This window comes from Erpetoichthys calabaricus, chromosome 6 (assembly GCF_900747795.2).
Source record: "Erpetoichthys calabaricus chromosome 6, fErpCal1.3, whole genome shotgun sequence".
Lineage (NCBI taxonomy): Eukaryota > Metazoa > Chordata > Cladistia > Polypteriformes > Polypteridae > Erpetoichthys > Erpetoichthys calabaricus.
Genome location: NC_041399.2, coordinates 165,614,458 through 165,639,775, shown reverse-complemented (window position 1 = coordinate 165,639,775; position 25,318 = coordinate 165,614,458). Strand labels below are relative to the sequence as shown.

The window sequence follows — 25,318 nt, the reverse complement described above, 5'->3', positions numbered from 1 at the left end:
GATTGAATTGCTCAAGTTGTGACATAACTAGGGGATGATAATCAGACTGGAAACCTCTTACAGTGTTTTTCTGTGATTGTTTTCTGTGTTTATCTATAAAAAACTACTGTGGATTGGAAATATGTCTACAGTTTATATCTATCAAGTTGAAATAACAGAATAAGGGCAGCTGTCATTCATGTTTACTGCAGTTACTATGAGGTGAATGTGACATGAAGTGCTTGATACAGAGAGTACATGGAGCCTTACTATATTCAACTTAAAGAGTAGGGGCACCTTCTAACCTTGTTTGAGGCACTTCACATTACACATTCTACAGTTTTGGTATTCTTTACAGCTCTTTAGTTTTTTTTTAAGTATTGCCGTAATGTAATAAAGCAAGCAGAGTTTTTAAATTAGAAAATGAATGAATGTTAATGCAAATGGGACTTAAATAGCAATTTAACACCAATTACCATTATTTTTTTTTACCTTCTCGAGCCTTGTTTAACTGTAATAGAAAAGAATTCTGTTATTTGTCGAGACCATATGGAGGTGCTCCAGTAACACATTTTCTTAATTTATTTTGCATCTGTTAGAACTAGAGGTGCCTTTATTGGGTGAATGAAGCATAGTATTTAAAAGAAAAAAGTCTTACACTAGGACTTCTCACAGCCCTGGGTTCTTTTTTTTTTAATTTGTTTGTGTTTTGGATAATTTTTTTATATTGTCCCATTTTTATTTTTGAGCTGTGTTCTTATATACTAGTTAAAATTGTGTTTCTTTGTGTTAATTTAAATTTGAAGTGTGTCACATTGCCATTTTAAAGGTGCTATAGGTGAATAATAGGTTGCTAGGGAATGTTGTCTGGTTTCTTGCATCATGAATCATGAAGACTCGCTATTAAATATCAAAACAGTACAGGGGCCCTTTTGTCAGATACAGAATCTGATCACTGAACAAGTATAGTAAGTTAGTCTTAATTTCAATATTCTGGTGTCTGGTAGCTCTTTAGATTTGAACAAGTTGTCACAAAAACGACACAAACTCATCAAGAAGTTTTGGGGCAGCCACCCATATAATTGGTTTCCTGGCTGCAAAGTTTCAAATAAATAATAGCACTGATGTGCACAAAATAGAGTCCAAAACAGAACTGAGGGAATAGGGAAAAGGTGGAGGCTTTTAAAGGTCAGAGTAGGAAGTGACGTCAAAGGGGCCAGATATGGAAAAGTCTTCAACCATAGGCTTGAGCCCGGACGTGACATCAAGGGGGCCGGAGCCGGCACAGCCTTCCTCTATAAGTTCGTGCCCGGAAGTGACGTCAACAGGGCCAGGTGGAACTTCTCATGAATGGTCTGTAGGAAAGCGAGAAAAAGAGTCAGTGCACTCTGCCACATCCCGGTCAGATTCAGAATTGCCCTCACTCAAGCCCTTTAGCTGCCTCCCATGCGCACGTGTGTGACAAAGTATAGTAAGTTAGTCTTAATTTCAATATTCTGGTGTCTGCTAGTTGTAGATTTTCATCTTAGGGCCGGCTTATACTTCACGCTCAGAATGCTTATACGCATACTTCATAGCTGCTACGCATTTCCAGCATATTTTTTTTACCACAACCTCTGAGCACATCATCAGAAATGAACACAATGTGTGCATGAGTTACAGTACCAGCAAAAATCTGGGTGGCATGTGTGTTCAAGTTTTGTTATGTGATGTCAGCAACATGTGATGGCAGGCTTGCAGCGCCAACAGGATCAATATGTTTGATACATGGTTTGATGCAGTGAAGCAAATCATCAAACTTAAAAGCTGAGATGCGAATGTCTTAATGGTGTTTTCTTCATGCATTTCTTGCATAGGTAACACAAGCATCGCATATTCCCTGTCGTAATGACGCAATACATTTAAAGGTCTCACATACCATCTTCTTCTGTCGTTTTTTTTTTGTACCTTCACAACAGCATCATAATGCAAAGAATCTGTATTTCTAACATTTTTCTTTCCTGAACTCATAACACAGCGAAACCAGACATTGTTTTCTCACCATGGTGATTTCTCACCTGCCATGTGGTGGAATCCTCCAGATTTACTAAAAGTACACATTCAGGTACAGTCAGTACACTGCTTGTGTAGCAGCAGCATCTTCAAGCTCACGTAATGTTAAGTATATCCCCCGCCTTAGTCTTTTGGGTCTGGTAGTATAGTAAAATTTTCATGAAACACGCTTTGCAAATCTTGTCTTACTACAATTACAGTTACAGAGATCTTACCAGCAACATCATCCTTAGAAATGCCTCGATTGTGCCTCGATTGTCACTGCAATCAGAACAATCTCCCTAAAACATTCTAAACCAAATCATGATGATCAATGCATGTTTCCAGCAATCAGGGACAGATTTCTTGTCCCAACAGATCGTAAAAAATGCATGAATATTGTCAATAATCATATCACTACCATGTTTGTAAATTTTGCTGGGAATTCCAATACTGGCCGGGGCTTTTTTATTTAATACTAGCAATCCCCTGTGGCTCTGCTCACGTAGTAGTGAAACAGGACAAACTTTCAAAATCAATAAACAAACAGGTATCGCTAGCTAAGTAGGGGCAAGGTACGGTCCAAAACGTGGCGAAAGGTATACCGACTCAAACAGAGGTTGGCACATGAATGAGGAGGGCCCCACCCAGCTCCCTACTCCTGACGTCGCGCTTCCCTCGGCCTGCAGCATCTGTCTCAGATTAGTGCAAATAAATCGTTTCTGCAAGTGAACTATGATACTTAGCCTGATGACAGAAGTTGCAAAATCAGCCGGAATGTTCAAGCAAATTATAGAAAAAAACCCGATCTAAATCTGTTAAGTAGTTCTCTTGTGAAAGCGGACAGACATACAGACAGACAGACAGATGTTGGATTATCTATATATAGAGATAAATGAACTCTGCAGTGGGCTGGCGCCCTGCCCGGGGTTTGTTTCCTGCCTTGCGCCCTGTGTTGGCTGGGATTGGCTCCAGCAGACCCCCGTGACCCTGTGTTCGGATTCAGCGGGTTGGAAGATGGATGGATGGATGGATGGATGGATAGTTCTCTTGTGAAAGCGGACAGACATACAGACAGACAGACGTTGGATTATCTATATATAGTGATGAATGAACTCTGCGGTGGGCTGGCACCCTGCCCGGGGTTTGTTTCCTGCCTTGCGCCCTGTGTTGGCTGGGATTGGCTCCAGCAGACCCCCGTGACCCTGTAATTAAGATATAGCAGGTTGGATAATGGATGGGGCGGCACGGTGGTGCAGTGGGTAGCGCTGCTGCCTCGCAGTTAGGAGACCCGGGTTCGCTTCCCAGGTCCTCCCTGTGTGGAGTTTGCATGTTCTCCCCGTGTCTGCGTGGGTTTCCTCCGGGCGCTCCGGTTTCCTCCCAAAGTCCAAAGACATGCAGGTTAGGTGAATTGGTGATTCTAAATTGGCCCTAGTGTGTGCTTGGTGTGTGGGTGTGTTTGTGTGTGTCCTGCGGTGGGTTGGCACCCTGCCCAGGATTGGTCCCTGCCTTGCGCCCTGTGTTGGCTGGGATTGGCTCCAGCAGACCCCCGTGACCCTGTATTCGGATTCAGCGGGTTGGATAATGGATGGATGAATGAACTGCTGACTACATTTCAGAAAAGGTTGATTGCTCATCCAGCTCAGAAACTATTTTAAAACTGGGAAGTTCATCAAGAACAGAGTTATCACATATGGACTTGATTCTGTAGTTCATGAAAACGTTCAGCACATCGTTGAAAATCCTAAGCTTGTCCTTGATTAACATAGTGCTGTCGGAAGATCAGATTAGAGCAACAGTGAGTCTTATGGATCCAAGACACATTTAAAGGCGTTGTAAAATTCATAAGTGTTTTTTTCATCTGCACATTTTTTAATTACAGTTAAACCCTCGGACTTGAAGAACAGTTTGCAACCCTTACAACCCTTCTATTTTTTTTATTTTCTGTCTTTGGTAAAAACGTTTTTTATTTTATTCCCATAACAAGTACATATTTAAACATCATAGCATTTGCTTTTAAACAAGCATTGCCAAAAGACTAGCTGTTGCAGTCAGTTTGGGAAAAAGATGGCCATCTGAGTTGTAGAGCTGTCAGGGTGCTTTGTGTTTTCATAACCGGGTTAACATTTTTGACCCAACACTTCAGAAAGCAGTCCTTATAAACAGTACACTAAACTCACCAAAAAGTGGCTTCAAGCATTTCATTTACCTTTAACCTTACAGGTTTAGGGTCCCTCTTGTCACAATAAACTCAGAGTGCAGCTCAAGGCAGAGTTCTCCTTTGTTTACGAGACAGAAATGAACTGTCAGCTCATTGTGCTAGTCTTCTTTAATTGGCTCCAAAGTGAGCTGAATGTGCTGGTTTTCACTCTGGTAGGGTCTTCTTGGGCCCTACCACATCCTGTAGCCTCCTTGGATCTTGCCAGGCTTGGTTTCATCTGGATACTTTCAGTCTTCCCAAGAAAAAAAGAGAAAGGCACACTGTGAGGCATTTGAATTTCCTCACTCTTTTCCAAAAGGGATTGCCTTGTACTCTTGACATTTATCTCCCAAGGATGTAGAGTAAACTGGCAGTCTGTTAACTGTCAGTTAAATGTAAGTTACGGCCTTTGTGGTTTTCATTTCTGCACACTTATCAGACATGCGTGTAAAAAGAAAAAAAAATATTTCTCATTAAGCAAATTATCAGAATATTTTTGAAAATTCTGCCGAAAACTGTTGTTTACAAATGCTGAAGAGTTTACCATTTTGCATCTGTCAAAGGGAATTGTAAATGCAGACCAGGGAGAGGTTTGCGTGAAGCAGTGCTTCTATTATACAGCTGGAAAAATGCAATTTTGGCAGCGACTTATCAAAACCAGTAAACCTTGGAGCAAAGAGCTGTGGATGTCTGGTTCCCGCTTGAGCAGAGAAGAAATGTGTTATAATTCGAATTTAATTGGAAAAACACAGTAGCTTTTTATTTTGAGGAGCTCGTATGTTTGAAATATATAAAAGTCAGAATGTTGCATTTGGTTGCAGAGAGAAATAAGATGTGAAATATCATAGAGATTCATAAGTTATACTATTAACATGGTATTCTGCAGGACAGTAAATGATTGTGCCATACAGTAGATAGAGTGATGCTTGTCTGCTGACCTCATTAAGCTAAAAACAGAAGATGCAATCAAATTTATACAGGGACAGTGCTCTTCGCTCATCTGATTGGCTATTCACTTTACAGAGAGAGAATCTGTGGTCCGTCAATCAAAGGCTTATGGTTTACTTTGTCTGGGCTTATTTGAAGCTTTTCAAAAACTGGTCAACTTATTAACGTACCCAATAAAGCCATGGACCCTTATGGTGCTGAGGTCTTGTGAGGATTATGAGTTCTGATTCTTGATAACACAAAGGCTTATCATTCATAATGCAGACTAACAAGCAGTGAGAAGCAAATTGATTGAATCTTTGGGGGATGAGGCAATAAAGATGATTAAAAGAGATGTTTCTGTTTCACACCTGGAAATGTTGCTACGCTCCACATTCATGTTCCAGCCGTATCACAATGAAATTTGTAAATTTAAATTGATTGCATAGAATGGAATGGGAAAGTCAGTAATACCGTATTATCAGAAAGATATATATTTTTTTACCAACACTTCATTACCAAGATGATCCATACCACTTTTCTGAGCCCTTTGTGCCTTTGGGGACTTGAAAAAAACATGGTAGCCTGTCACTGCAGAGATAAAAAGATTCTACCAGTACAAGCAGAGAGTACAGTTAAGCAGGGTGAGGAGCAGACCAAGCCACAGTCCTTTGTTCTTTAATTACCAAATGTTCTCTAGACCTCTGTTATACAGTAGCTTTTAGAAAGGAAAGTAAGCAGTTTGTTGTATTTTTTAAATCTGATCTTTATTAAAATGTCTTCAATGCGTAGCACTATCTGTACTAAGGCACAGGACAAAACAACATGCTGCATATGTATAAAAGTATATATTTTAGAAAATGGTAAAATCAGCTAGAGAGTACTATACATCAAATGGATGCACATGGTGCAAAATAATATTTTTTGAATATTTTCCAAAATACAGTGAGGAAAAGGCCAAAGTGGTCAGCCAAAACTTCCCTGTCTCCAGCTACTGATTCAAGCATTTTTAAAGCCAGCCTAGGATTATATTCCCTCCAGGGTGTCCTTGGTCTGCCACAGAGTCTCTACCAAGTAGGACGTGCCCAAAGTCTCCCAGGGGCCCTCCTTACAACATGCCCAAACCACCTTAACTGACTCCTCTCAATTTGGACGAGCAGCAACTCTACTCTAAGGCTCTCCTAAATCACTGAGCTACTCACCCTACCACATAGTCACCCAGCCACCATGCAAAGAAATTTTGTTTAGATTGCACTCACAATCTCATTCTTTTGGTCCTTACCATCAGCTCATGACCATATGTAAGGTCAGGGGTGTAGACTGACCAGTAAGCCAAGAATTTTTTCTTTAGACTCCACTTCACCTTCGCCACCAGTGACCGGTACAGCACCCACAGAATAGCTGCTGCCACTCCAATCTGCTTATCAATCTCATATTTCCTTTTTCAATTACTCATGAAGAAGATCCTGAGATACTTGAACTCCCCTACTAAGTGCAGTTGTTCCCGCTTCACCTGGAAAAAACAATTCACTCCTTTCCATGAGAGATCCATTACTTCAGTCTTGAAGGTGGTGATCCTTATCCAAATCGAATCTTACTCAGCAATGAATCACATGAGTGCATGCCAAAGCTCACATTAGATGAGGTAAAGAGGAAAAAATCATCTCCTAAAGCTACAATGCTATCGCTTGCCTCCTCAAGTGGACAACCTCACATCTTCAGCTGCACCTTGATATCCTATCCATGAAAACCAACAGGAGTGGTGACGAGACATGACCTTGATGGAGTCCGATGCTCACAGTGTGCAAATTTGTCTTAATACCAGGCATTCTGACACAGTTCTCACTGCCTTCTTATAGAGCACGAATTGCATGTCAGAGCAGCCCCATATTCCTGCATAACCTCTCACACCACATACCATTGGACACTAGTCATATGCTTTTTGCAAATCTACAAGCCACATGTAGACTTGGCTGTCATACTCGCATTCATTCTCCAGAAACTGCACCAGAGAGAAGAGCTGGTCTGCTGTTCTATAGCCAAGAAGGAATTTACATTGTTCCTCCTGTATTGTTGACTCAGTTATTGAATGGATTCTTCCCTCCAGCATCCTTGCATGTGCCTTACCTGGGAGGCTGAGGAGTGTGATCCCTCTGTAGTTGGAATGCGCTATCTGATCACCTTTCTTGAAGAACCCCACACCACTCTGCCATTCCAAGGGTGCTTTACCTGCCTTGCATGCAACACTGAATAGATGCATTAACCACTCTGTCCCAACAATGTCCAGTGCTTTCAACATCTCAGGTAGGATTTTAGTCGAAAGTTGAACCTCTTAACCTTAACCCTAAATTAAAGGTGGAGGCACCAAAAGAGAAGTGTTCTGATGTTTAAGAATAGTGTCAAAACGATGTATTCACTGAGAATTCAGGTGTGATATAATGCTTTTCCATTATCACCAAGCTTGTTTATGTCTATACGTTTTTCCTGGGGATACTGATATTCCAGGGGTACCTGGAATCACTGTTTAAAAATCTGTGCTGACCTGGTTCTCGCTTTGTATGTGATACTCATACTGATGGAAATATCTTTATTAAGTCCATGCTTATGAGGAAGATAGTTTTAGTCTATGTTGTCCTTTAAAGACACTATCACCAATAACGTACCCAAGGGATCAGCCTAGCAAATGAGGACACTCACACATAGCAAGGGGTAGGTGCAAAGTGCTAAGAGATTTTGTTAAAACAAAGTCAATCAAAACAAAAAGTGTTCAAAAGTGCAGTGCTCTATTCTTTAAGTAAATAATCCATAGAAACAGTGATGGTCCGTGAGTTTACAATCCAGCTTTAAACAAGATTAAAGCAAACATCCATCGGATCCTTCATAGTCTGTCAGATGAGCTCATCACCTCTCCAATTTCGTCTCCCTGGCTCACCCATTGCTCACTCAGCCAGCAGAGACACAAGCAGCCGCAGCCCTCACCATTTCAGCTGCCTCCAAATGGCAGTGGCCAGTCCGCTCAGGGTCAGGTGTCCTCCCGTCTTCCTTCTCCCATCCCTGAGTAGCTCGGATCCCTAGGGTAGGATGCCAACTTCATCGTTCCCACTCCTCAACCATTAATCAGAGGGGACAATCTGACCCTAGTACAGCAATCCTTTGCTCCTCCGTGGACCTACGACCGCACTGCCTCGCACTGACACTGCCTGATTTGTCCTGCTTCTCTCAAAGATGCTGTTCTTACGAATTTCTCTCTGTGTCTCATTTTTTTTTCATTCTTCCCTCAGCCCATGCATGTTTCTTTTAAACTGACCCTTCTAATGGGGCACAAGTTTGCACTCACCACTCCCTCCCAAGGAATTAATGAGGCACCTTCCTAACGTATGTACTCGCACATGTCTTCTCAATCAGGCAGGCACTTCCCTATCTGTTCCTGGAGCGAAGCGCGTTCGTGTACCCACCTGTAGCCGACTAGAACAAGCACTTTGTGGGACGTGATTACTTATTTAAAATTAGCACAGCATCACTGACCACTTATCACATCTGCACAGGTTTGAACATTCTGTATAGTTCTTTATATTATTTATTCTTGCTCGGTATTTACTTTTTTGTGCTAATAATGGATGCATGGGACTACAGACAAAATACAAGCAAATGAGGCTGATAGTCAAAGAGACTTGTACCAAACATATATTGGCAAATGGGCCTGCCACTTGAGTAAATGAACTGAGGTGTAAGCCCTGTGCTCCAGCAGCTTGCTGCTCATTTGTGAACATCATTTCATTTTATTTTAAAAATTTCCATCTTTAACAATATCCCAAGGGATGCATTGTAGCCTTTTTCTTCTCAGAACCCTGAGTAAAAGAAATTTTCAAAGCATCCTTCACCAACACTTCATCAGGTAACTTTTCTTCTTATCAGGGCTGTCCCCCTTTTTATCTGGGCCCTGTATTTGAGCAGCAAGAGTGCTGTTCAAGTCTCTGGCCTTCAGCTGAATCTGATTAAGCTGAACATTCTGCCGCAGAAAAGCACTGTGTGATCATTAAAACATGGATTAGGTGGGTTCAGTGTGCAAGAAATTGAAATAAGGTTTGTAAGTGGGATGCTATTAACTGATCCTTTTGCTGTTCTTTCCTCCATTGTGAACTAGGTAAATGTTTTCTTAGTCTGATTTCAAATGAGACTGAAGTTACTGACTTGTTCACAGTTGCTTATTTGTATGTGCCTGTGGCAATTTGAAAATTGAGTTTTTTGAAAGGTATAAGCTGAACCTGATCAACAACTTGAGAGATACAATTCCACATATATGCTTCATTTGACTTGAGCTCAGCACAATGTGAGAACACTTGTCAAATTGACTGGCAAACCTGACACACACATGCATATCAGTTGCAATCTACAGGACAAAGTACATGTTTAAGGCACACTCTAAATGATTATATTCTGTTGGGCCACATTTGTTTCAAGTTCAAGCACTTTATTGTCATTGTGTAACACAACGAAATTACTTTTTGTGACAGGCCCAAGGTGCATTTAAAGAAAAGTTAAATAATTCCAAATATGTCATATACAGTGTTAAGTGATCAAGTAACCAGAGCAAATTATTATTGCTCAAAGTACAGCAGCATAAATTATTGCACCTGTTAATGAATATCCATCCATCCATTTTCCAACCCGCTGAATCCGAACACAGGGTCACAGGGGTCTGCTGGAGCCAATCCCAGCCAACAAAGGGCACAAGGCAGGAACCAACCCCAGGCAGGGTGCCAACCCACCGCAGGACACACACAAACACACCAAGCACACACTAGGGCCAATTTAGAATTGCCAATCCACCTAACCTGCATGTCTTTGGACTGTGGGAGGAAACCGGAGCGCCCGGAGGAAACCCACGCAGACACGGGGAGAACATGCAAACTCCACGCAGAGAGGACCCGGGAAGCGAACCCGGGTCCCCAGGTCTCCCAACTGCGAGGCAGCAGCGCTACCCACTGCGCCACCGTGCCGCCCGTTAATGAATATTACATTACATATTATATGTTGTATTACATTAGTATATTGCACATTACCAATATAGCTTATTGCACATGTTCAATTTAAAATGATCTCAGACTGAGGAGATTCAGATTTCAGAATGTTTATGGCAGATGGGAAAAAGCCATTTTTTAGTCTGCTTGTGCGTACACAGATTGACCTAAAGCGTCTGCCTGACAGGAGGAGCTCAAACAAAGAATTTCCAGGATGAGTTTTGTTCTTGTGAATGTTTTTGGCCCTTCTCACACAGCGAGTCTTATACAAGAGTTCGAGTGATGGCAGTTCAGTCCCAGTAATGGCCTCTGCTGTTTTTATGACCCGCTGAAGGGCTTCTTTAGCAGACTTGGTACAGCTGTTGTACCAGGCCATCATGCAGTTAGTTAAGATGCTCTCTATAGTGCATCTATAGAAATTAACCAGCAGCTTCTGGTGGAGGTCAGCTCTCCTTAGCTTCCTGAGAAAATAGAGGCGTTGTTGTGCTTTGCCTGTTATAGCCAATTTGTTGTCAGCCCAGGACAGGTTCTCTGAGATGGTGACTCCTAGAAACTTAAAGCTGGAAACTCTCAGCACAGCATCTGCATTGATTGTTATCAGACAGTGATTGGTCTTTTTAGTGGTCCTAAAGTCCAGAATAACTTCTTTGGTCTTTTTGGTATTTAAGACCAGGTTGTTGGTGTTGCACCATGCTGTCAGATTCTGAACCTCTTCCCTATATGCAGCTTCATTATTGTCTGTTACAAGCTCAATGACAGTCGTATCATCCGCAGATTTAACAATAATGTTTGATTGGTGGATGGGTTGACAGTCATGGGTGAAGAGTGCATAGAGAAGAGTGACTTAGTACACATCCTTGCGGCACACCAGTGCTCAGGATAAGGGTGGAGGATGTGTGTTTGCCCATCCTGACAGACTGGGGGCGGTTGGTGAGAAAATCTAGTAACCAGTTGCATATGGACGGAGCAAGTCCTAGTGCATATAGTTTTTTGATCAGCTGGTTAGGTACGATGGTATTAAATGCAGAGCTGCAGTCAATGAAGAGCATCCTAACATAGGTGTTGGGCTTTTCCAGGTGCGAGAGGGCAGCGTGTAGAGCCACACCTTCGATAGAAAAGGACATCAGTGTTTATTATTAAACAGTGTCTTCCACATGTTCACATGGAATATACAGTATGTGCATTGATATTTTTATGTACATATTTATTTTTAAAAACAACTATGTCTTCTAGAGAGATTGAAGGTATTGGATATGATCTCCATTGAAAAAGAACTAGGAGAGTGGTAATTATGAGAATTTAACAGAAGAGTTTACTGTAGCAGAACCTAGGACAGTTAGAAAAATACAATTTTGAAAATAACTACTACTGTGATTCTGATAAGCAAGCCTTATATTTTGCATAAATTATAGTGATATTTTAATGACTTACAATGTACTGATAGCACTTCCTTACGTAATGTGCTTCATGACCAAAGAAAAGCGACAAGTTCATATTGTTCTGACTGCAAACATTTAAGTGTATCCGAGTATAAAATTGACATGTATAGGTGTTTTTTTCTTGTGACTTTTATTTAACACACTCATATTTATGTTGCATATAAATATATCATATTATGTCATATATAGTATCTTATATATAAACGTCTACGCATGGAAGTGTGTGTCTGTCTCTCTCCTGACGGAAGTGCGAGGCTACAGCATGAAGCTCAAAGAGCTGGCAAGGTGGCCCCAAGTTAACAAGTTGGAAGAAGAAAGAAGTACGAGGCTACAGCATGAAGCTAAAAAAAAGTGACTCCGTCGCCAAAGTGAGACTGCCGAGGAAAGACAAACTCGCTTAGCTGTTAATACACAAGCAAGGCGAGCACATCGGCAAAACAAAACCTCAGAGGAGAGAGAAACTCGCTTAGCCGCTGATACACAAGGGAGGCGAGCACATCCGCAAAACGAAACTGCTGACTCCTCATTTCAATTTTTTTTCTGACGATTTCAATAGTTTCTAGGAGCCCAGGCTTTTTACAGCATGGGTTTACACAGCTAGTATTTAATAATGAGCAAAGTGTTGGTGTGGAGGTGTCACTTTAGGACCAAAAAAGCATGAAAAATTGCTCTTTATAGATTTCTAGTCTTCTTTGAATAAAATCAGGCAGTACTATGTAGTGGTTAAGGGTTTGGACTTTAAATCCCATTAATGAATCTGAACAACTTGCCTGGGCTCCACTTGGAAAAAAACAAAAGAACAGTAACCAATTGTATCTCAAATGTTGTAAGTTGCCTTGGATGAAGGGCCGACCAGATAAGTAAATGTAAGTAATTCAGCCCCACATTTTAATGGACAAACTGATTGGTCAATTCTGATTGAATAACTTGATGGAGTTGGTTCTGGACTTTTGAACTAACAGAACACAATGGGTGAGTGTCAATGGCTGTTCTTCTGATAATCTTAGCTTATCAACTGGATCTCCTCAAGGCTGCTGTCTGCCCCCTCTTCTCATTATCTTGTACACAAATGAAAGCAGAGTTCATACAAGGACAGGCGTATCCCGAAATTTTCAGGCAACTTTGTTATTTTGAGTCTTTAACAAGATAAGCAAGGACATGCGTATTGTTGATGGGTTTGTTCAATAGTGTCACTGTTCTTTTTTGCAGTTAAATATCTCTTAAGACTGAGGATATGCCTGTAGATTGTAGGTGTTTCCCTCCTCCCCTTCTCTCAACAATAATACAAAAAGTGTGGCCGTGGTGGAGCAATACAGTCATTGATAATAGTCTAACCTTTTATCTCAGCACAGAACAAACTTGTAAGAAGGGGAAGAAATGGCTATAGTTTCTAAGGAAACAGAACTCTTTAAAAGTGCTCAAAACCATTATGACAGTTTTTTTTATAAGTCTTCTATTTAATCTCTTGCCACAGTTGCTTTTATGTGTTGTTTTGGCATCCTTAGTATTAAGAATATAAACTATTTTAAAAACATTGTAAAAATTAGCATTAAAAGTGATGGTTTGCAGAAAACCTTTGTCACTGAGCTGTATTATACGCAAGTCAGATTGAAGACCATCTCAATTTTGTCTAACATTGGCCATATCCTTTTCCAAATTTTCACTTATTGCCATCAATCTACAAACTTACGTTTCCAAGAATAACGAGGAACAGATTTCAGAATTCTTTTATTTAGAGAGCTCTAAACATTATGAATTCTGTTACTGCAGGGATGCTGCCAAATTCTGAATTATTATTATTGTAGGTTATTATTCTTCTTTGTACAAATCTCAAATGTGTGTATATATATTAGCACTAGTTGTTACTTGTTATGTTTTGGTTATTTTCTTGTAACTGCGTAACTGTGTAACAATTCCTTATATCTATATATACAGTATCACAGTCTATCACCAAGTCAGTTCAGCTTCAGGGATCAGTCTGTCCAGTTAGGAAGAATAAGCAATTGTGAATCAACTTCACCTGCTTTGGTGTAAATGAGAGTGACATCAGAGAGGCAACAGCAAGACACCCCCAAAAAATGGAGTGGCTTTGCAGGTGATGGCCACAGACAATTGCTCTCTCCTTATCCTTCCTGACTGATTCTTCTCTGGTTTTGGGTTTTGCTAGTGTGTTTCTCACTACTGGTATCATAAGGAAGTTCCTACAGCCGATTCAGGTTGCACAGGTAGTCCAGTTCCTCCAGGATTGATTATCTATATGTGCCATCTCAAGAAGATTTGTTGTGTCTTCCAGCACAGTCTCAAGAGCATGGAGGAGATACCAAGAGATGGGTCATTAAACGAGTAGAGCTGGACAGGGCCCAACAGCAAGACTGGTATCTACTCCTTTTTGTGAGGAGAAACAAGAGGAGCACTGCCAGAGCCCTACAAAATAACTCGGTGTGCATGTTTCTGACTAAACTGTCACAAACAGACTCCACGAGGGTGGCATGAGGGCCTGACATCTTCTAGTGGGACCTGTTCTCACAACCCATCACTGTGAAGCTCGATTGGCATTTGCCAGAGAATACCACAATTTGCAGCTCTACCAATGGCCCCCATTGTCTTCACAGATAGGTTCACACTGAGCACTTGTGACAGACATGAAGGAGTCTGGAGATGCCATGGTGAATGTTATGCAGCCTGTAACATCACCCAGCATGAATTGCTTGGTGCTGGGTCAGTTATGGTCTGGGGAGGCATGACCTTTAAGGGCTGCACAGACCTCCGCATGCTAGGCCATGCTACTCTGACTGTTGTTAAGTACCAAGATGAAATCCTCAGAGCCATTGTCAAACCTTATGCTGGTGCAGATCTTATTGCTGTTTCATAATAGGCGTGTTTGGACTTTTTAACTAGTTTGTTCTCTTTTTTTAAAGGGGTGTTCATTGCTCATTTACTTCATTTTAGCCTTAGTAATTAAATTCATGGCTCCTTTAAGATGAGGCAACCCTCATGTGCTTAAGCTACTGTATAAATCACATTTAGTTAACTCTTTAGTTACCTTCAGTCCCTTTTCTTTTTCTTTTAATAATCCATTGTTACTACTTCATTTAAGTATATACTTGTATTAAATTGTAAAAAACATCATGTATTGATTAAAAATATTTGATTAAAATTCTATAACCCTCCAAACACTTGCCTTAATATTAAGTAAACGGACAGAGAGACAAGGTTAAAAAGCAATGAAAGGCATATGAAGGTGTTGGTTTGGCACAGGCAGCACATGAAAGGCAAAAGTGGAAGAGAAGTGTGTATAGGAGCCAGTCCCTACATGAATAAAGTCTGGTTTCATTACATCTTTGACAAAAAAGAAGTGGGTTGAGAACATCAATGAATGAATATTTTTATTTTTAACAGGCTTAGACATCAGACAAGCACAAGTGGTTGCACTTTCAACTGGCACCAAATGTATTAATGGCGAATATATCAGCGACCAGGGACTTGTTGTCAATGACTGCCATGCTGAAGTTGTTGCACGGAGAGCCTTTGTCCGATTCCTTTACTCTCAGCTGGAGCTGCTGTTAAGGTAAAAGATTATTCAGGCACCTTAACGCTTTTATGATTTGTTATATAATTTTGAAAACTGTGTCTTTAAATCTGAAAAATTAAGTAATTCACTGTTATTTAACTGATGAGCCAGCTATTAATTCAATTTTGTGTAATAATAAATGTTATGTTTGCTGTAGTGAACACAAAGTAAATTTCACTATTCATACTGACAATTTCATTTTTTATTGTTATCATCAATTGAGTTAGATCTTGCTAATTATGATTGTAAGAGAATTAGAACAATAGACTAGAAAATTCTGCTGATGGTTTTAACTCTAACAAAATTTATTTTGATTCAGCATTTGCTCTATAGGAATGGCATGTACAAATCGCATGAATTGAGGGAGAACAGGCATGAGCTGTATGACAGAGCACACACACTGTTTAAAGCTGATCCTCATCCTAGGATGTTGGACATCTCTGGGTCCGTCCACAGTTCTTGAGGCTGATCCTTCAATTAGCTGTGAACCACCCAAACTCACTTGAGATTGCACAAGTGGTGAACCGGCTTAAGATAGGGAAGGCTGCAGGGATCTGTGGTATCCAGGGTGAACTTCTCCTGGCTGGTGGTAAGGCTGTCCTCCTGGCATTGCAAGCAATGTTTGCCTCCATTTGGGCAATAGTCATCATCCCAACTGACTTGAAAACGGGACTCGTTGTCCCTATCTAGAAAGAGAATGGGGATTGCATGAATTGCACCAACTACAGGGGGATAACACTGCTCTCAGTGCCAGGTAAGGTCCTTGCTAGGGTCATCCTCAATAGGATCCGTGATCACTTGCTCACCTACCGTCAACTGGAACAGTCTGGTTTTATTCCTAAGAAGTCTACCATCGTCCGCATCCTGGCACTGAGGGTTCTCATGGAGTGCAGACGTGAATATTGACAGAGTTTCTTTGCAGCCTTTGTCAGTTTTCGTAAAGTTGATTGAGCTGCCCTGTGGGACATCCTGAGACTTTCCGAAGTTGCTCGATATCATGGCCGGCCTGTACACTGGTACTGTGAGTGCTGTGCAGAGTGGAGGGAGAACCTCTGTGTTTTTCCAAATTGAGTCTGGGGTTCATCAGGTGTGTGTTCTTGCTCCTACTCTGTTCAGTGCTTGCATGGACTGAGTGTTGGGGAGGGTTGTGATGACAAGCAGTGCTGGGGAATCTGTTGGTGAAGAAAGATTCACTGATCTTGACTTTGTTGAAAATGCTGTGATCTTCACGGAGTCAACGGACGCTCTGATCTGGGCTCTCAAGAAGCTGAGCGAGGAGTCTGAGTGTCTGAGCCTGTGAGTGTCCTGGATATAAACCAAGATCCAATCTTTTAATCACCTCTTGGGCACAGTCATCAGCAGTTTGTCTGTCTGCGGACAGAGTGTTGACCTTGTCGAGAGGTTTACTTAACTTGGCAATGACATTCATGTCTCTGGTGACTTTTCCTATGAAGTCAGTAGATGGATTGGGAGAGCATGGGGGGTCATGCGGTCGCTTGAAAGAGGTATGTAGCGCTCCCGATATCTTTGCAAAAGGATAAAGGTCCAAGTCTTTAGAATCCTGGTGCTTCCTGTTTTGCTATATGGTTGCGAGACATGGCCGCTTATCCAGTGACCTGAGGTGAAGACTGGACTTCTTCAGTACTGTGTCTCTTCGGAGAATCCTTGGGTACTGCTATTGAGTGAACGGTTGCTTATGGAGTCCCAATTGAGGCACATTGGCAGCATTGTGAGGGAGTGTCAGTTACGGCACTATGGCTATGTGACACAGTTTCCTGAGGGTGATCCAGGTCACAGAATCCTCTTGTTGAGGACCTGAGCAGCTGGATCAGGCCAAAGGGATGCTCATGTGACACCTGGCTGCAGAAAATAGATTAGATAGATAGATAGATAGATAGATAGATAGATAGATAGATAGATAGATAGATAGATAGATAGATAGATAGATAGATAGATAGATAGATAGATAGATAGATAGATAGATAGATAGATAGATAGATAGATAGATAGATACTTTATTAATCCCAAGGGGAAATTCACATACTCCAGCAGCAGCATACTGATACAAAAAACAGTATTAAATTAAAGAGTAATAAAAATGCAGGTAAAAACAGACAATAACTTTGAATAATGTTAACGTTTAAATAAAACAGGTTATTTCAGGGGGTTAGTGGACTGGACTGGACCACGTATCTGCTTGGGGTTTGCCAACCAGGATCCCGAGCTGTTTCATTGTATGGTGGGTGCAGCAGCATGCTGTACCATTGCATGCTCCCCATCCTGACACATTTATCTTCATGATGGGACAAAGGCACATATTCCTGGACAACAAATATTTCTTTTGGAATATTTATAAATGACTCTGTTGAGTTTATATTGTAACACTATTTGAAACTTGTTCCCTTCTAAAACATTCTGCATAATGTCTTACTGGTAAATTTTGTCATTCCAAAAGATGGTCATCTTCAAATATGCTTCCTGATCTTTGAATACATAGAATAGCCTCTGGTTGCCTAAGCATGTATATTAGCGTAGAGTCCCCTCCAGTTGAATACAGGGTTAACAAGACAACAGCACAAGAGACTCATGGGGAGAGGGAGAAAGAAAGCAGCTGCTGGAGTTTTACTGCCTAAGTCTGCCTAACCTCCTTCCCCTTTGTTTCATTTCTCTGCGTTTCTGCGCTTAGTAATTAATCCATAATTAGTGCCATGGTAACAGCCAAGGTTTATAAATGAAATGTATTTTGATTATTATGCTGGCACCATAATTATTGCTAAGCCTGGGTATAATGACAGATAAGTGATAGAGTTTAAGGTGTATTTCCCATTAATAGCAGTCGGGACAGGCTTTTCAAATCCTAGTTTCACCTTCAGGCAATAAGCATTCACTCTGCTACTGAAAGCTTCCACCCCCAAATAGATGTCTAAATAAACAGTCATACCTGTCAAGTGTAGTATCAGTATTTGTTGTAAAGTTTCCTGGTAAAGATTGGCTTTTAATGCCCCTTCATACATTCTGCTAAAAGCAGTAAACATTCCACTGAGGGGCCACTTTATTAAATACATTTGTCCACCCCACATTGCTGTCTAATCAGTCAGTGTCCCCGTCCTACGTGCAGACAAAACTATTTAGGCACGCGTCACCAGCCGATTGTGTGAGTGCAATTCAGAAGTAGAATAGGCAGGACTAGTGATTTACATGGCTTTTTACTTGTTTGTTAGGATCAGTAATCTTACTGAAGTTTTCACAAATGACGGCGTTATGAATTGTTAAGAATTAGCCAACAACCAAAAGTCATAAATAAACTAGCCAAAGAGGATGATAGAGGATTACACAACTTGTACATAATAATAAATTGTGCAGAGTTAATCAAGTAACACCAGAGTACAACATTTCTGGGGAAAGAGGCATATCAAATGCACCTTTGTAATGCCCTGTCTGCCTGCAGCATTGAGCTCCTTCTGTTTCCCAGGACCCTGATAGTCATAACTCTGGATGGAGTAGGATGAATGAGGACTCAAGCAACATGTCTAGTGTAAAATTGCAAAGTTCGTTTATTCAGAACAATCAAAATTCAAGCTGTGTTCAAAGTGCAGTTCAGGATCAGAATCTTTTAATAAATAATCCATTAAAATAGTGCATTTGTGAAGATGGCTCTGCAGGAACCTGGAACACATGATAGTCTCATCAGTATACTGCTTAGAAGGGCTGATCAGCCCCTGGACCAACGTTCCTCTTACTCTCTCTCAGGAGGAAGGCTGACTGCTTCCCTCCCTTTCTCTCTCAAAGCAGCGCAATAACCTGATTCTGCTCTCTCTCCCATTTCTTTCTCCTCATTTTTTTTCTCGTTACTTGTTGTTTCCAGTTTCTTTCCAACTCAGATCCCGTTTATCTTTGTGCATGTAGATGCTTTCCCTAGCGACCCAAGGAGCATCAGTGAGGGATGGTCATGCTGATCACGCTCACATGTTAATGAGCCATTAGGCAATTTCCCAGTTAAATACACTATGGCTGCATAGCTTTCTGGAAGCATGCACCCACGCAATTAAAGCCTGAAGCACAATGTTCATAAAACTTCCATCACCGTAGACCCCTAACATGCTGAACCACAACCACACATTGAACCTTGTCACATGGGGGAAATGATAAAAAGGAAGGGCCATTTCTAGAGGTTTAAGGAATACACCAACTGAGCATCACTTGACTTGCTTAATGCTGACCAGAGGACCTGTGAGTCCACTGGTTCATACTGGCTCTTGTCTACAATACAGGCTGATGGTGTTCTTTTGAGTTACAGTGTGTTTTTATGGCAGGCATTGGCTTCCATGGTTTTAGTCGTTCAAGCATTTTATCAAGTAGTAAAGCCAGCAGACATGGGACTACTCATATTCAAATGGAGTTTTTCAATGGGAGAATGTATGATGTACCACGCCATAAGCTTAGAAAAATCTCTACATTGGTTTCAGGGACATGTCAGCAAATTTATCTTAATGCAGATGACTTCCCATTCATGACATGGCTGTCCAGATTAGCATCTATGGATTAATATGTGTGGCGGATGGCTGGGGATCCTGCCCAGCCAGGACGCCTGGAAGGTGGAAAGACTGGGAGAGGGACAATACCTTCCCCGGGTCACAAGAGGGCAGCCACCCTGGTTTGCATCAGGGCCACAGGACCAGAGTTTAGAAGCTCAATTCTGTTGTGATATGTAGTCACCACCAGGGGGCGCCCTGAGGATTACAGTGCCTTGGACTGCAGCACTTTCGCCACACTAGGAAGTGCTGCCAGAAGATTGTCACGGAGCATCTAGAGCACATCCGGGGCATTATAAAACGGGGCCATTAGAGGAACCGGAGTCGGGAGGCAGAGGACGGAGCTTGTGAGGTGAGGAGTAGAGGTGGCAGAATAATTGAGAGAGTAAAGGAAGGAATGGACTGTGAGCAATTTGTGGCTGTTGAGTACATTGTGTGGTGTTGTAAAACCAGAAGGGACTATTAAATGTGTGTGTTCTGGACGTCTGGTATTGTGTCTGTCTGTGTTAAAGGGCTTCTTCCACACATGGTACAAGCTAGTAAGAATACAGGTCAATGGTCAGGTCATTTTCAACAGCTTTAGGACATTTTATAGCTGACATAGTTTGTCATCACTGTGTTGATGTATTTGTACTATGGAGAGTTGTGCCATGTGGAATTAAGGTTTATCTGAGGGCAAATGAAGGCCAATTTTCTATTAGAGAAGAACACCTAAAAAATGGGTCACTCACTATTTATGGAAAGCACTCTGAAACAACTGGTTTAAAGGCATGGAAATCTTTTAGTGTTTATCGCTGCTGTGGTGAGCAAATGTTCTCATTAATAAATCAGATTGGCTCCTCAGTGGGAGTCTGTAGGGGCAGATACTGGTCTTCTCCATGTGACACTTTTTGTGTCATGTTTCTTCCATGTAGTGTAAACTATGACTTTTAGTTAAAATTTTCAAAATCAGAAAAACTCCCGAATGACCAAATCATAGAGTCTTGAAAATGATATGTCATAAGTGAAGTTTTGCTTACCTTTTTACTTTCTTACCTAATCAGTGTTCTTTACACTGCAAATATAAGCCAAGTCTACAGGGTAAAAAATAATTTTAAAAAATGGGAAAGGCAACACTGAATGAGATGGCTGTTTACTATTGATGAATGGATAATTTTATAAATAATGTCATATTCTGATGCCTTCAAACAAAGTGCACATAACTGAATCTTTAAAACCGCACCAGTCAGACTATTTAGGTCAAAGATGTCACAAAGGTCTGCCGGGATACCTTTTTTGGCTCTCAAAAAATTAAGTGTATTCATTCATCTGAAGTTATGAATGACCGAAATAGTGAGCCAGTGAAATATTCTGGATAGCCTGGACAAACTGGTGAGGAAGGCAGGCTCTATTGTTGGCATAGAGCTGGACGGTTTGACATCCGTAGCAAAGCAACGGGCACTCAGCAGGCTCCTATCAATTATGGAGAATCCACTACATCCATTAAACAGTGTCATCTCCAGACAGAGGAGCAGTTTCAGCGACAGACTGCTGTCACTGTCCTGCTCCACTGACAGACTGAGAAGATCATTCCTCCCCCAAACTATGCGACTCTTCAATTCCACCAGAGGGGGGTAAACGTTGAACATTATTCAAGTTATTGTCTGTTTTTTACCTGCATTTTTTATTACTCTTTAATTTAATATTTTTGCTGCTGGAGTATGTGAATTTCCCCCTGGGATTAATAAAGTATCTATCTATCTATCTATCTATCTATCTATCTATCTATCTATCTATCTATCTATCTATCTATCTATCTATCTATCTATCTATCTATCTATCTGTCTGTCTGTCTATCTATCTATCTATCTATCTATCTATCTATCTATCTATCTATCTATCTATCTATCTATCTATCTATCTATCTATCTATCTATCTATCTATCTATCTATCTATCTATTCAACTTGATTTAAGCCGACAAAGCTGTAAAACCATTTACAAGCACATAAATGGAGTGAACTCCATTATTAAAATACAAACTCATCAAATGTGGTGGGCAAGATTTCAGTATGGAATGGAATGTTATTTAATCTGCAAAAAGAATCTGAAATATTACTTTTATTACATCGTTTATTTATTTTAAGAGCATTCTCATTGCTTCTCCTTTCAGCCAGGTAACTGTGCAGTCACCGACAAAGTGTAATCATCATAATCTGCAGTTGCTGAGATTTGTTAATTGACACGACTCTACCATTTGGTGCATCATCCGTAGCTGATCAAACTGACTTTTATCCAGATATATTAGAAATAATTTGTAGAATTTTGTGGCACTGTCGATTACAGAAGCAATTTAGCATAAACCATATCTCACTAGGGAGGATGAAATCTAGCTGGTGGACTGGAGGCTGAGTGACTAATGTCTGGTTGTTCACAGACACAGAATGTCAGGTGTTGTGCCACTGCTCCACAATCCGAGCTATACAAGTTTTCTGGAAGGAAGCCACACAGGGGTTTGGTTGAATATGTCATTACATTCTGACCATTTCTGGTTATCCACTATGTAGCAGCTCAACACTTGGGGGTTTGTGCTATAATTAAGTAGTTAATTAATAGGTCTTGCATTGAGCACAATTTGCAGCTCAGCTTCTCTAGACCGCTCATCTAAATGCGTGCTATTCTGAGAGGGAAGATGTGTGCTTCAAGATGGCGTGGATTTATATCTTTTTCATATCGATTTGCACTGCCTCACTAACTGGGCTTGAGCCAATGAGGTAAGTAATAGCAGAAGTATTGTCAAATGTAAACAGCATATCAAAGTTCACATTGCAACTAATAGTGCTCATCCTCAATCACTGCAACATTAGTTGCTCATGAAAACTGAAGACGAAAATGGGGGTTTTACACATTCCAGTATAAAAACAATTGCTTCATGTAGGGAATTTAAAGCTTTAAGACAGAATGCTAACATATTTATAATGGTGCTGATTCACATGTACAGGAGACTGGGTTCAAATTCCAACATGGTTACTGTCTGTTAGGTATTTGTATATTTTCCATATGTCTGCCTAGGTTTCTCTCCTGGTACTCGGATTTTCCTCCCACATCCCAAAGATGTGTAGGTTGGGTTGATTGGCATTTCTAAATTAACCTGATGTGAGTGAGTGAGTGTGGGAGTGTGCGTGACTGTGCATTGCAATGGACTAGCATCCCGACGAGTGCTGATTCTTACCTTTCTTCTAATGCTGCTAAGGTATAATTCTGCCTCTTCCAATGCTGTATTTGAATGAACCGTTAATGAAGAAATACAAGGAAGGATGATTGAAAATTATAAAATTCTTAGCAATAACTAGACAGATCTCTACCGTTAGCTAGAGTTAACAAGCATAAATTAGATGGGTTAACCAGTAATTTCATTATATGTATTTTGATATCAAAAAGATAAGAAAGTAATAATATGTAGAAAATAATTTATAAATTAAAATTCTGTTGAATTGTTTCTCAGCCAGGTAGGTTTTTGAAGGTAAACTCACATTCTTATGCGTGTTTATACTTATTTAGAAAGTCGCATATAATGTGTTACAAAGAATTAATCATTGTAAGCAGCATTTAGAAATGCTGTAATGGATTTGAATTTTAAGTGATAATGGAAAATGACATTTTCTGTTGTTCAAGCATTATGAATTTAGCAGATTGTTTGAACAAAAACTATGATTGTCATGTAATTTGTTATATTCCCTGAATCTTCACTGTGAAGTGAAATTCATTGATATCAATATAAAATGAGTTTAAAATGTGTCTTATTTAATAAATAACAAAGCGCTGAACATCTGTATCAGGCAACATTGGAGAAACCAAGAGAAGAATTGCACGTCTTAGTGTGCACCGACCCCACTCGTCTTGGCTCCACAAGTCATCCTGATGTATGTTTTCTCTACTCTTGTTTGCCTGCAGCAAGCAGGGAGAGGACTGGGAACAATCCATCTTCATCAAGCGTAAGGAGGGCGGATACAGACTGAGGGAAAACATCCAGTTCCATATGTACATGAGCAGCTCGCCTTGTGGAGATGCACGCATCAACTCTCCATATGAAATCACAGCCAACTGTGAGATACGCTGTTTTTTCTCTTTCTCTCTCTATGTATATCTTTCATTGTACATTTTAACTATATAAAGAAGAAAAGGCATCCTGCAAGTGTGTCAGTGAAGATGTTTTACATGTTTCTTGCTGTGACTATAATAAGACATTTGGTTAAATTTGCTGTTTCTTTGTCCGGTTATGTTGACTTTTATTTTCTTGTAGTAGTGGAGTTAAATCCAGTAAGTTACTTAGGTCTTTTGTGCTATCTATAAGTAAGATAGTTATGGATGTAGTGTTAAAAAACCTTGCCAGGACTGTCTAGTATGCAGAATATTTAGGCTTAGAGAATTGTTATTAATGATAGTCCATCCAATTTTCTCTTTATAGCACTGTATGTTACTTGTTCCCGATTATTGGTAACGCTTTGATTTCACTTTTATCTTTAACATCAGATTTTTTGGCATTGAATAAAAGACATGGTGTTTGATATCACTGTCTGAGATGATGAACTTGAGTGACATAATTAACTGAGGGCTTTCAGCTCTGTTTCAGCCTAGAAGAGATTTTTGGTTAAACCCCTCTGGATCCTAGGCTAAGCTAGTAGAAAACCCTAACAACTTCTAACATTTTGTAACTATATTAAGTTCTGGGTGGTAAATGAGGTATTGACAGACTGGGTCTTTAAATAGATTGATTGCTGTCTAAATAAAAGCAGACTGTCAGTACTAAACTCAAGTATGATAACTGAGAATTTCCTTGTAACAATGTAATAAACTTTCCTCTTTGGGGTAGCATCAACTTTTCTACATTTAATTATAACAGTATTTTAAGGGACAATGACAAACCTATGTTTTGAAAGTAGCAGAAGTGATGCAAGATAATTATTTTTGAAACTGAAGTCTTTTCACTAAGAAGCACCATTGCTGTTTTCTTTATCACAGTGCATAGCAATAAACACATTGTGAAGAAATTTCATAGTCATCTTCGGACAAAGATAGAGTCAGGAGAAGGGACCCTTCCAGTGCGATCCAGGAGTCTGTTTCAGACATGGGATGGCGTTTTACAGGGAGAACAACTCATTACAATGTCTTGTACAGACAAAATTGCCAGGTAAGATGTGCTGTGGCACCTGTGGTGCTTTTTCTCTACTCTTTCTAATCTAAATTAATGATCTACCCATCCATTACCTTCATTTTAAAATTAATGACTTCTCATTCAGAATAGTTAAGAGCAATTCACCTTTTATCGTTCCAAGAATAAAATTTGATTTGGCAGCAGAATTATTATTGACAAAACAAGGCATCACATTAAAACCCATCAGGCTTAAGATGGTATTCAAGAATATTTCTAAAAATGATAAAGAATAGGTAAGCATGAGTACATACTGTATGATACAAGATAAAGCTGGTTTGAGGAAATCAGTCCACTTAATCCAGCACTCTATCTATTAATATCAGTACTGGCCACAAGTTACTCCTGCAGCAGTCAATTACAGTTTATCAAATAAATAGCAGCTGTGAATTAAAATGTATATGTGAAAAACTGACTGGGGCATCTTA

General features: G+C 40.3%; 1 protein-coding gene across 1 annotated transcript in view; it reads left to right on the top strand.

Annotated features, from left to right (window-relative positions):
* The window catches only part of adarb2 (adenosine deaminase RNA specific B2 (inactive)), an 833,327-nt gene that overhangs the window by 712,271 nt on the left and 95,738 nt on the right, over positions 1-25,318 (top strand). Inside the window, exons 5-7 of the mRNA XM_051929335.1 lie at positions 14,997-15,165; positions 23,633-23,784; positions 24,701-24,869. Coding sequence (XP_051785295.1) covers positions 14,997-15,165; positions 23,633-23,784; positions 24,701-24,869 — 490 coding nt within the window. The remainder of the gene's footprint in view (positions 1-14,996; positions 15,166-23,632; positions 23,785-24,700; positions 24,870-25,318) is intronic.